Raw genomic sequence first — 13,504 nt, 5'->3', positions numbered from 1 at the left:
AGGGTACAAAGTTGAACCCAAAACATCTGTTCTGGCATAAGTTCTGCTAGGTCCATAGATACTGATGCTTCACATAGAAAATATAACGAATGGTCAGTTTAGCAATCTGCCGCCGCTGTTGTTGCTGTTTCTGTTTGCTTTTTAAAAATGTACTTATTAGTATACCATAATCATTATACATGGCAAAATCTGGTTTGGGGAAACAGATTTTTATTAACTCTATGACATTTTCATTAAGAAAAATAGGTAAGTCTAGAAAGTGTCTCTAGTTGAAAATAACCAGATTGTTTTTATCCTACAGAGTTCTTCAACACACTTGGCTTCATATACTACAGATAATAAATGGCAAATGAGTGCAAGAGATTTGATAGCTCTAAACAGGCTTTGTGACTTTTTCATTTTGTATTCTCAGCACCCAGTTAGTTACCAGGTATAGTAAATGCTTAATAAATGCTTGTTGAATAACTAATATGCATAACCTGTGTGTGTATGTGTGTATTTAGACAGTGAAACGTGAATATCTTAATAAAATAATTTGCATTACACATGGTACATGAATATATACCCACACAAAAGCATCTATACATATAGGTGTTTCAACATCTGGAACGTTCCTAGTGAGAAGAAAATGGGTACATGAGACATAAAAACTTAAGTCCTTAGGTAGACCAGCTTTAAAGATCTTGAGAGAGGTTTTTAGAGTGATATCCTGGAGCCTGTGCAGATAGTGTGGTGAAAATCCTGAACATAGGACATGATCTCTGAAGACTGGCTTTCTGCACAAATATGTTTGCCAAGATTACTTTATGCTGTGGAATTCATTCCCTCCCGAGTGTTGCAACTGCAGAGAGAGAGGAGCTAGGGAAACACCTCTGGTTACTTCTTTTTAATGCAAAGCGCCAGCAGACAGGGTCATTTATGAAGAAAATCCTTCTCACTATCCTCCGGGTGACTGAGGCCCTCTGTTGCAACCTTCCTCCTCTCCAGACTGGTAGAAAATGTTGTTGCTGTGTGGTCATTTTCTTCAAAGGATTTAAGAAGGAATCATTTCCTCCAACCAGTTAGTTCATTGTACAAATAAACTTCAGTCCACAGAGGCGAAGTGACTTGCCCTAGAGCTCATGACAAGTAAATAAGTGTCTCCGTCTAAGCACATCCGGAATAGCAAGTATTCTCAGACCCTGTTCTAGTCCCCTGTCCTATTCTTAGGCTAACGTTTGCAAACAGCACAGAAAACAATTGGACATTGAGGACTGAGGGGGAAGGGTAGGAAGTGGTCCTTAGCAAATCCCTGGGCCTGGGGATCACCTGCTCTCTTGGATCAAAACAGCGAAACAAGCTATTCAAAGGGACAGCAAGGGCGAGTGGGCCATTGTTTTCAGAACCAGCTGTGGAAAATCAGCTCAACAGTGGCCTTGGAACAGCTGCTGCGCCAAGGGGCGGGGGCGGCAGTGGTGGAAGAGGAGTGAGCAAGGCAGGAGCGCCGCAGGGACCCCGCCGCGCCACCTCTCGGCAGACCAGGAAGTACTTTTGCAGTAAGAGCAGTGGGCTGAGCCACCTTTTGAACCGAAAGTGTGAACGGCGCACAGCAGGCCCCAGATGGGCGCAGTAACCGCAAACCCTCCGCGAGCTAGTGCCCGGGAGGCTCCAGACTGGCAGCTAAACGGTCGCGGTCCGCAGCACCCAATCGGCGCTATCAGAAAGTACACAAACTCTGCTGTCCTAGCAAACCGTGAACGAGCAAAGTCCAGGGTAAACAAGCCTCGCAGTGGCTGTCTCCAGACGCGCGCCCCCTGCGCGCTCCCCTACCCCGCATTTCCCACGCGCCCAGCCCTCAGCTCTGCAGCCCCGGTCGCCCTCTCTCCCCAGTCCCATCTTCCGATCGCCCCATCTTTCGTTCTGGGCCCCCACTCCCACCGCTGGCGCACCACACTCACCATCTCTTGCCTGAGGAGGTGAAGCTTGGTTTCCAGCCTCTCCAGTGCGCTGGAGTGGCTACGTCGTGGGGAGCCAGAGGTTGGGGAGGACGAAGAGGAGGACGACAAGGAGGGAGGGAAGCTGCAGCTGCTGCTGCTACTACTGCAGCCGCCGCCACCGCCGCCGCTCCCCCCGCCGGGGTCCCTGTCCCTTTCCAGGGGAACCGGCTCCTCCCCACGGAGCGAGCGCACTAGGCTCTCGGGTACTTTGCGCCCCAGCTTCAGCTCGATGTCTCTGAGATCTGGCAGCGGGCTGTCTTCCATGACTTTCCAAGAATGAGAATAATGTTAATAAAACGCGGCGGATGAGAGGCAGCTGCGGCCTCCAAGGCCGCCGCGAGATCAGCGGACCCCTCCCGGCGCCCGGGTCTCTATCCTCGGCGGAGCGAGTGCCTGGTCCGCTCCATAACCGTCTGCGTTGTATCAACCCTGAAATCCGCGCAGGACGCGGCGGGTCGCAGCCGCAGTTTCCTGAGCGCTGCGGCTCCTCCAACACTTACTAAGATTATAGAGATGGCTTCATCCTCTTCATTTTTGGCCACCCCACTGCAAAGTTGAGTTAATTGATATTGCAGAGAGGGGGAAAATGCAAGTACCATAGAGCAAAAGAAAAGAGAGGGAAATGAAGTCTGTTTTAGCTTTATGGGGGAAAAAATTCACATTATAAAACTGTCCATTCACATCCCTGCACCATTCACTGACTGCCCATCTGGTACCACGCGACACAAAATAATGATGTGGCCACACTCCAGGGTCGTTTCATTTTCCAGCCATATGTCTCCAAGCTTTCGGAAAATCCTGGATTGTCAGAAATAATCTCTGGTCAGTGATAGAGGAGGTCAGTCTTGTGCATGGACGCATAAAAAACAAATAGCTTAGCAGGAGTTTAACGGCTTCCTTGATGCAGCAGAAATACCCTTCTTCCCATTTAGGCTGTTTGATCCAAGTCATTGTGTTCCTCCGAGGCTCGGAAACTTTAAACTCCGCTGGCAGGTGGACCAAACCAGGGCCAACCCTTGTACCGTATATCACAGGCAAGAAGAGCCACAGAAATTTTCCCAATCCCGCTGCTAGGCGCAGGTTCAGCGTCCTGCTTTAATTGGGAGTACCTAATACGGGTATTAGATTTTCAGTTTTCCAGGCTAAATTGCCTGGTCGCTACAACCTTGAAAACAGTTAACAAAAATTAGAGGCAGAAGAATGACTTTAAACGTAGTATCATTTTCCATCCCCCCATCTTCCTGTTCGGCAAAAAATCCAGCTTTAGAAGCCTTTCCTAATGATTTTATACTAATAGAAAGAATGACAGTATTTCACCCAAAGTTCAATGAGAATGTATGACCAAAATTAATTTTTACCAAATGTTACAATATGTCACTGCAAGAAGTGAAGAATTAAACAGCCGGAATAATTTATATGACTACTGAGATGGGGTGGATTTTAAAAGGGGGAAGTTGCTGAGATGCTTTTATTTTAACTATGAAGGAAAAAATATTGAGCATTACTAGTGAAAAAGTTGTCGTCTTTGATAATTTATCTATATTTTTCAACTGTTTAGGTGAAACTCAAAGCATGCCATCTATTGATGAGTTACTTCTACCAAGTAAGTTACTATGAGCTACGTGGATTATAGGTCTGATTCAGCATTGAGTTTGTGTTAATAATCGTCAAGTAGAGAATACTATTTTCAGTCCAGTAAACTCTAATTTTGGGATTCCATTGGAATACTTGAAAATATGGGCCCCTCTATGTTTGGGACAAATAAGTATTTGTGGTCTTGGTCCTTACTGGGCTCCCTTCCTGAGAGATCACTCAGGTTTTACACTTGTAAGCACGTAGGCGGATGCATCTCAGAGTCTGTGTTTAACATAGCCTCATCTAGGCCATCTACGGATAGGAAACATGGGCCTTTACAATGAATATTTCATGTCAAGGAAAAATTGCTGAAGTTCTCTTGTCAACATGCCAGAAATTTGTATGTTATTTCCCTCTTAAAAAGAAATGAAGAAAATAGTTGTAAATTAAGTGGCTCATTTTAAAGTTGGAACAACCATTTATGGAATCAAAGGAGAACAAGAGTAAATCTCAAGTCACTGATCAAACGACAGGCTTTGGCCTAAATTTGGAAAACCACAAGCTCATTGGATTTGCACTGTGACGTGTAATCATGCAAGGCTTGCGTTTCAGTCAAGAACAGTTTTTTGTCATAAAACCCTTACAAAGTTCGGGATAGGCCTGGCTGAGAAGAGTAGCTTACAAATGTAATCTCTAGCTTGAACTTGGTCAATAAAAAAAGTGTATTGTCAAATTATCATCAATGTACTGTACACAAAAGGAAAACTTCCTACTATCACAGACAGGAAAATTAGTATTTGATACTGAACATAACACAAAAATAGAAAACTTTTTTTTTGTATTTTAAATGTCTACAGAGAAAACTCCTCTGAAGGTAAAAATATGACCTATATGTAAAGTAATACTTTGTGCCCCTGCAATATAAAACAAATATAAACTTTTAAAGAAAAGCTTAGTTATGTTAAGCCTTTTAAATATTCCCAGTTTAATGTTTTATGACATTTTAGTTTAAAATGGAGATATTTTGAATGCCAAAATACTAATTTCCAAAACATATTAGAATCACAGAACTCTTATTAGGACTGTAATAGATTGTGTTAACCCTGTCATTGCTGCTTTATGTGGTCTAATCTGAGGACGTTTTTTACCCAAAATGTGTAAAAATAAGGGTCTTTTTACCTTTGGGTCTTGAGAATATATTTTGTTTGTTTTCAAGATTCTTCTATGATTTAAAACACGTGTGAGAGGTTTAACCAAATGCTAATTGTTAGCCTTGTATGTTAATTACACGTCTTGATTTGGCAAATTATTTGACAAGAACTTGTAGTACTGGGCCTAGGACGGAGGTTTGGGATGGGACTGAGGTCCTCAACAAGTAGAAGAGGATACATGGGGAGAACTGAGAAAAAAATAGAGAAAAACTCTTCAGAGCAACTTTTGTATACTTCGCTGAGCCCTCCCTCTTAGCAGCAAGCCCTTCCTGCTCCTTCCTTTCTTTCCACCTCCAACCACTTCCTGTTTCCTTAATTACTAGCGTCTGCCAGCAACAACCTAAACTTAGGGTGTTTCCCCAAGCCTAATATATTGAAAAGTAAAATTATACAAATAGTTACTAAGTTATTTGTGTTTGTGATATAATTTTTTAGATCCAGACTACTTTATAACATGCTTCCTTTTCTGACTGCCTTATGTATGAGCTAGATTTTCCTTTTCTTCCATTTACAATGCCTAAGGAATCTAAGAGTGAGTATTAAACTATGGAGAACTTGAAGACACTGAGTTTCTTCCCCAGTTGGATTGTGTTCACAAAGAAGGAAAGGGAGCTTCTTATTTATCATTAAAAAAACCCCTAGAAGCTAATTAAATAGGAACATTGTTGGACTCAGATGACAGGTTTCTAAAGAATGCCTCAGTCACAAAAACAGAGTGATGTGATGCAGGTCTCACACATTCCACACTTAGAACACTTCCTGGTAGCAGACACATACTTAAAGCAAAAGTAGACTCAGCAGGACTTTGTATGGTGTGAGTAATGCCACTCCTTAATCTGCTGCTGGCATTGTGGTTAAAAGAAAAACGGCCTTCCACCTTCTCTCTGGCACTGATTGAAAGTTTGCAGCATTCTCAACTCTCGCTGGCACAGAGTTCAAGGACTGGGGCAGAGTCTCTAACCTGAAACTCCACTCCCCAAAGTGTGGGATAATGTCAAGCAGCTAACAGCCTCAGATTACCCATATGAATTTTAGGAAGTAACTATTTAATGGGAATCGGGTTCTTTGAATCTTTGTTTTAAATGAGTAGAGGTCCTGTTCCTATAAATATTTTTGTTCAGCTGATGATTGCCTTAACAGGGAAGATGTCATAGCAAAACTAAAGAATGTTGATCCTATCCATACACAGTGGAATTACATATCTGCTAAAGCTACAAAGGTTTAATCCTGCCTGTTTATAGAGGCATTTAATTCACCTGTAATTTTGTAGCTGGGTTAGGTCTGTTTTACCAAGTGAAAGTATCTAGTCTATCTCCAGCTTGAGCAATCTATACATGTTATATACATACACACATATATATATAGCCATTTGTATCATTATATCTCTATGCCTATCTATCTATCTATCTATCATAACTATCTGAAATGTCTCTCCCTAGGAGCACAGATCCTTTAAATAGTACTCTGATTGGAATCTAATTAATATTCATAATCAGAGCTAAAGACTTCCCTGAGAGATTTAGTAGACAATACTAAAAGTAGGTCACCAGCGTCTAAGTCTGCCTTATCCCGTCTTCACAATCCCTGTCAATCTCTCTGCCTTCATTATTTGTAATAGAGTCCTTTATTTGCTTTCTCTTGCTTTCCTAAGCTCTGAATTCCTACTGAAAGGTTCAGTGCAGGGCCTGGAAAAGAGATCTCTTCAGTGAAGCCAATCTTGGTCTATTCCTCTGTAGCCATCCCAGTTTGGCTTACGAATGGATTCATGGGTTATTTCAATGGTGTGCTGGTAAATGTTTACAACTAGCTCTCTGAAAATATAAACATAGCTGATTTGTAGCTTTTGACAATTTTCATGGTATAAATACTCCCACCATGGCTGATTTCAAGCTACCAACATGAGTTGGGAAAAGACAGGCAGTAACACAGCAGCATATAGCATTTCCACCACATAGACACATTAGACATAAATAACCTCAAGAGCACAGATAAAATGTAAAATGTAGTGAAATAACTAGGAAGTGATGAGTTTTGATTTATTACCTTTGTTTTAGTATAACTTACCTAATTTAAAGCTTATACAATGTAATTTTTATAATAATGGCTGTGTTTAGCAATTGGCTTGCAAAATTTCTAAAAATTTAATAATTGACTCTGGCAAACTGGTATGGGCTGGCTCCAGTACACTTCTGTTTCCTAAAATATTGGAGGATGATCATTAATTATATAGTTAAAAAAGGAAATAAAAACTCAAAGCCAGAAAAAGCAGTACAGTTTTAAGTCGAAGGGTTAGGCAAAGTGATAATTGGGGAAATGAGTCCCAAAGTCAGCAGCAGGAAGATTAGGGAACTCATAAAACTGTGTGTGTTAGTTTCCTGGGGTTGCCATAACAAAGTATCACAAACTGAGTGGTTTACAACAACAGAAGTTTATTGTCTTACAGTTCTGGAGACTGAAAGTCCAAAATCAAGATGTTGACAGGGCCATGCTTCCTCTTAAGCCTTGAGGGAAAGATCCCTCCTTGCCTCTTCCAGCTTCTAGTAGCCCCAGGTATTTCTTGGCTTGTGGCAGCATACCTCCAATCTCTGCCTCCATTGTCTCTTGCATGTCTTCCTTCTGTGTCTTTGTCCAAATTTCTCTCTTCTTATAAGGACACCGGTCATAATGGATTAAGAGCCCACCCTAGTCCTGTATATCTTAATTTAGCAAATTAAAACTGCAACAACGCCATTCCCAGATAAGGCCACATTCTGAGGTATCACAGGGTTAGGATTTCAACATATCTTTTTGGGGGACACAATTCAACCCATAACACTGTGGAATGAGGTTCGGTCTTAGGTGTGCACTTCGGATATGAGACTGTGAATAATATAAAAGGATTGGAATCTTCTTTTTCTTTGGTACTTTTTAATATTTGGCAGTGAGGTAGGGAGGCAGCTTTGTAGGCTTAAAGCCACAGGGAAGAAATAGAAAACAGACTTTTGCTAATCAGAAAAAATTTATTAAAAATGAAAGGCTAGTTTACCCTTTATTTATAATCGCCTATGAGTTAGATAATAATAGCTGTTGGTGTTTTTTTTTTAAATATGCTTTTATAGGCTAGAAAACTTTAATCACAGAAACATCCCTATCCTGCAATCCAGTGGCAAAGTCATGGTCATGATTCATGTAATCCACCTTTGATGTCTTTTACCAAAGACCTTGATGATTTCTAAAATTGAATTTGAGGTGGGCTTGAAGAATGTATAGTATAAACATTAAAATAAACATAGTAGGCCTAAAGAAATATCCTATTTCTATGTCCTAGATTAGAGGAAATCTTATGAAATTGATTTGAAAAAGATTTGACAGATTTCATTCGAAGTGTTGATTTTATACAACATGTAAGCTAAGCATGTTGAACTAGAAGCCCAGTGAAGGTAGAGAAAAGCAATGATGAACACGAACAGAGAGGATGGTGTTTAAGAAGCTTAGAGAGAACTGTGATTGTCTATAAGGGTTTTGATCTGTAGATGTGGCACATGCCATAGAATTCCCACCTGAGTATCATGGCTTCATGATCCATGCCCATTTCTGGCAATGTCTTAGGAATATCACAATTCCTGTCCATACTTTAGGCTTCTAGCTTCTCCTTAACTTCAGTGTTACAGAAAGAAAGGTAGAACTGCCTTTCAGAAGTCTTGGGAGGAAGAAAATGAGGAACAAAAGTTGTTATGCATTTTTTAATTTTAAAAAGATCACAAAAGAGTCTATGTAAAGACACATCAATTAATTAGCATTCTTTGGGAGTTAAAACTGAAGAACTCTCCATGTTAGAATTGCAGATCTTAGTGTTACAACTTAACAGCATTACTCTAGAGTTGAGAGTTAGCCTTCTTAAGCTATCAACTAGCCTTGCTGCGTGGAGAGAGAGAGAGAGAGAGAGAGAGAGAGAATGTGATTTTCTTTCAGAAGTAGGTATAATTCAATGAGAATACTTTTGTGACCATAATGAGATATATTGACTACATGTACCTTATATAAAAGATAAATACTGTAATTATGTCTTCAAAATATTAAGGCAGACAGTTACTGGTTATTATATCCTTTTGATGAATCAGCAAGAACCTTTTTTGAAATAGAAAAACACTTTTAAATCAGAGCAGCACAAATCACAATGACAAAATAAGATGGGGGAAATGGAAAAAATGCTGGCTACAAGAGGAGCTGTTATGTATTAAACATTGTTTTATGACAGACTCTTTACATGTTTTGTATCGTTTACTCTTTTAACAACCCAGAGAAACAAATGATATTAACCCTGCTCTCATAAGATTAATTTGAATCTCCAAGAGGTGAAACCACTTGCTCTGTGTTCCACTGGCATCAAGTAGGGAAGCTGGGATTTGCCCCAAGTTATATTTTACTCCCAAACTCATGTTGTTTCCATTATCTACAGACGAGCATTAGTCCTCTTTCAGAACTGTTAAGGGGTTCCACTGCTAAACATATATATATTTTTTTTTTGGTGAGGGAGATTGGCCCTGAGCTAACATCTATTGCCAATCCTCCTCTTTTTTTGGTGAGGAAGATTGGCCCTGAGCTAACATCTGTGCCCGTCTTCCTCCACTTTGTATATGGGACACTGCCACAGCATGGCTTGACGAGTGGTGTGGAGGTCCGCCCCCAGGGATCTGAACGCACAGACCCCGGGCCACCGAAGCAAAGCACATGAACCCAAACACCATGACACCGGGCTGGCCCCCAAATATATATTTTTAAGAAGCCAACATTGAGTTACTGCTTCTGATGCTTTTGGGGCATTCATATTCCAAGTGTGGTAGAGATAAAAAATAAAATATATTAAAAAAAAAAAACCCAGAAGATAGGTGCATTCATGGAAGAATCATTTACAATAAATCATTTAAAGGACATTAGGATGTTCTAGAAGGCAGTTCCCATTCTCCACCTTTGAAATTTATCACTCTCTCCTCCAGCACAGGCCAGTATTTGAGATAGAATCTGGCACTTGGTAGAGCCCAGATCTGAACAGATTTGGGAATTAATGCTTTGGTTCACGAGGTGATGGCCCTGAAAGAAAGGATGGAGCTGGGGGAGCACAGCAATCATGAAACGGTGCTCTAGGAAAGCTTGTGCAATAATCAGGGCTGGGCAGAGGTGCTTATGACCTCTTGACCAGGGAAACTTCTCTTTGCCAGTTCTGTTTGGCCATCCCCAAGGGCATGGAAAATTCACAGGAGAAAATAAAAAGCCCAAGGCATCCTGCCGTTCCAGAAGATAAAAGACAGCTGAGAGGGCAGTTGCTCAACCTCTTCCCTCTTTTTGTGATATTCCTATACCCAATCCATGTGTTGTAGCTGATTTTGCCATAGCTGACTCTCAATTCCATAATAACCTTTGTCTTATCACCTTAGGCTATCGTTTGGTAGTTCAGACACTTAAATGTTTTAAGAACATTGCTAAATTCTGTTTCAATTTCATTGTGCTTTATCAGAAACACTTCATATTTGGATTGAGTTTGTGAGTCAGTGCTGGTTCTTAGGGGGTCAGGTGAAAAGGTGTGATCATACATATCTGAGGAGTCAGCACAAGATATGGTCTCAAAAAGAGAGGGAGTGAGGGTAGAAAGAAAAGGGGTGGGGCAGAGAGAGAGCTAGAGCGAAAGCGCGCTTCTGACAGATGAACACCTAAGTGTGGTGCAGACAGGTCTGGTCACTCTGGCAGCTGTGTAGAAATTTGGAGCAGAAACACTTCTCATTCTTATTCTCTCTCTCTCTCTCTCATTTTTGGTTTTGTGCTAGAGATGATTTAGGGGAATAGTGAGATTCTGGAAAAACAGATTTTGGTTACTCGTAAGCAGGTTGTTACAACTCCTTTGCAAGAAAAACAGAAAGTAAAGTATTTATTGATTAATTAACTTACCTCAAATTTCAGAACACCTGGGTTGTGACTGTATCTAGGTGACTTAAATATACTGTTGGTGTACATGTAAATTAGTAACATTTTTAGAGGGCCAGTGATCAAGTTTTAAAATTAGGCATGTCATTAGACTCAGCAATTCATTTGCTAGGAATTTATCTCTAAAAAGGTAATCAGCAATATGTGGAGAGGTTTATTTATAAATATGTTCAATATAAAATCTCAAAGAAAAACAACTGGGCAAGCAAAAACTGCTATGTAAAAGTCTGGCAATAAGGAATTAGTTAAATAAATTATGTATAGCCATAGCTTGGACAACTCTGCAACCAATAAAAGGGAGGTGATAGAAGAATACTTAATGACATGGGAAATATTGCCAATATGTTGTTAATTGAAAAAAATAAAAAATAAAAAAATGCAGGTGTCAGCAACATGTTTAAATATATACATATTTCTATATATATATGCATATACACATACACACATACGCACATATGCATAGAAGTATATAATAGTCACCTAAAGTCATATATAATATATATGCAGATTTATCAAATAATGAAGAAGCTATCCGTGTGTGGTGAGATTATGGGAAGTTTTAACTTAAACTTTGTGCTTTCCTACTTTTATTAACTTTCATTATAAAAAGAACTCTTTTTATAAAGAGTGCTGTTAAAATTTCTTTTTAGTGCTTTCCATTTTTTCTTAAATGTTTATGCATACTTTCTATAACAACTGGGTATTTTTTAACCCTAAAGAAATAAAGTGGAATATTTTTAAAGGGGAATCCTGAGTGTTTTAACAAGGAAAAATATCATTTACCCAATAACTGTAGATCTTAATTATAAGAAATTTTCTAAACTGCCTTTGTTAATACTAAATATTAAAACCCTAACTTGATATAGGGCCAATAATCTTATCGTGCTCTGGCTATCTCATGGCAGATTTGTGCTATACCTCTCTCATAGTGAAGGAGGCTGCCTACTCTGGCAGAGTATGTGGTTTTAGAATAACTCCTTTAAGTAGAGAGCAAAGGATAACTCTAGAAACTGGTCAGGATTATTGCCTGATACAACGTGGAATAAAATAGTCAAAAGCAAACTACACGTGACTTCTAAAATAATGAGTTCTCTATATTTTTAATAAATGATCTAGCAAAATTATCTTCCCCACAACACTACCACCAAACATTTTTTTAATTTTACCTTTCAATGTCAAATATGTTAACTAGAAAAGAATTCAATTCATGAATGTTCAGGAACATTTTAGCCTGGCTTGTGTTATGCCATGTCGGGTAGCAAATAACTGAGTAGGGGGAATTGAGATACAAGATAATATTATGGGAAGAGGTCAAAGCCAAACTAGAGTGTAGGGACTTGGTTGGGAGCCCTGTGTCGGGAGAGGTGGATGAGTCCCTGGGTATGTGCATCTGGGTGTGTGGGGTGGGGAGAGGGTTGAGAGGTGATGTGTCATCAAATATAACTGCAGCTACTACACAATTTTCTCTGTGGCCAACCCTGAAGGTACATGTCTTACACATTAAAAGTTTTCAAAAATCCTTTGGTCACAAAACCTGTAAATCTCAGTCCGTATGAAGGATTTCTCAACTCACAAGAAAAGTGCATTAACTAACTCAATGAACTTGCATCATTTATTAATATTCATTTCCTAAGCATAATGTGAGCATCTTAAATTGAATTATTTTTGGTTCTTGTGTGAGAACTGTAGTAATCTATAATAGATAGTCCGACCACAGAGTTTATTCATTTCTTCAACTTGCCATCAACTCCCAGACAGATTCCTCAGGCATTTGAGTCAGAGATTCATTAAAAGAATGGCTTAGTTGATATATAACCTGGCATTACATCATTCCGAATTGTGTATGAATAGGGATTATAAAAAAAAGATTTGCTAGTTTGCTGGAATGTAGCTTCTGTTTTACAGAACTTAAGTTTCCTAATGTAATATAATATCTTTGCTTTGTATTATAGTACCATTCCTAATTATATAAGTGCACTTTGTTTAAAATAGTGTATAAAGACCAAACCATATTTGACTGAGAAGGCTTGCAATGCACGTTATTTAAACAAACATTTTTATATAGCTATAGAAATGTGAAAAAAGAAGACCCAGGAAAGAATTAGAAGAACTGATGTTTCACTCTATCTTTTAATCAATTCCTGTATGTCCAACACCAAGGCTTTTCCTCCCTTATCCTTCTGCTCTCCAACTAAGCTTTCTGATGAGTTTTCCATTAACGTTTGTTTCCAGTTTCATTCAGAATTATATTTTATTTTTTCTGCTTTTATTTCAATGACAAAGGAACAATAGATGGCAATTTCAAACCATAAGTCCCTGTTTCCCTTTACCATTGTCTTTTTCAACTTTTTCCTGTCACTTTTCTCTCTCATTTTTATCGCATTTCTTCTTTGTCTATCCTTGCTGCTGTCTCCTCTCCCTCTCTTCCATTTTCTCTCTCTCTTTATTTTTGTTCTTAAATTTAAGATTAGAAATTAGTGGTGTCCTTGTGCTGATTAAAGTAGATGTAACACTACTTCCTTTTAACAATGTTAGCTAGTGTTTATTGAGTACTTACTTTGTATTTTATCATATCTTCACAACTCTAGGAGGTAGGTCCCCTTATTGTGCCCGTGTCGCAATCTGTGCCTTAGCTAACTTCAGCAATTTTCCCATGTCCACACAGCTAAGAGCTGTGTTTTATCTCAAGATAAACACTCTTCTGCCTGATTCCAGGGTCCATGCGCTTAATCATTGTTGAATGCTTTCTCCCCTTTTAATCAAAATCGGCTGTAATCAGGTCCC

At 39.4% G+C, this 13,504-nt stretch overlaps 2 protein-coding genes across 2 annotated transcripts in view; both read right to left on the bottom strand.

The window, feature by feature from the left end:
* LURAP1L (leucine rich adaptor protein 1 like) overlaps nt 1-2,893 on the bottom strand; it is a 44,590-nt gene extending 41,697 nt beyond the window's left edge. Inside the window, exon 1 of the mRNA XM_004436803.3 lies at nt 1,938-2,893. Coding sequence (XP_004436860.1) covers nt 1,938-2,240 — 303 coding nt within the window. The 5' untranslated portion in view covers nt 2,241-2,893. The remainder of the gene's footprint in view (nt 1-1,937) is intronic.
* The window catches only part of LOC147914398 (uncharacterized), a 918,190-nt gene that overhangs the window by 149,839 nt on the left and 754,847 nt on the right, over nt 1-13,504 (bottom strand). The gene's annotated exons all lie outside the window — the stretch shown is intronic.

Source organism: Ceratotherium simum, chromosome 20 (genome assembly GCF_057802395.1).
Source record: "Ceratotherium simum simum isolate JZ-2026a chromosome 20, ASM5780239v1, whole genome shotgun sequence".
NCBI lineage: Eukaryota > Metazoa > Chordata > Mammalia > Perissodactyla > Rhinocerotidae > Ceratotherium > Ceratotherium simum.
The sequence above is the reverse complement of the archived record's forward strand: the minus strand, read 5'-3'. Positions and strand labels throughout refer to the sequence as shown.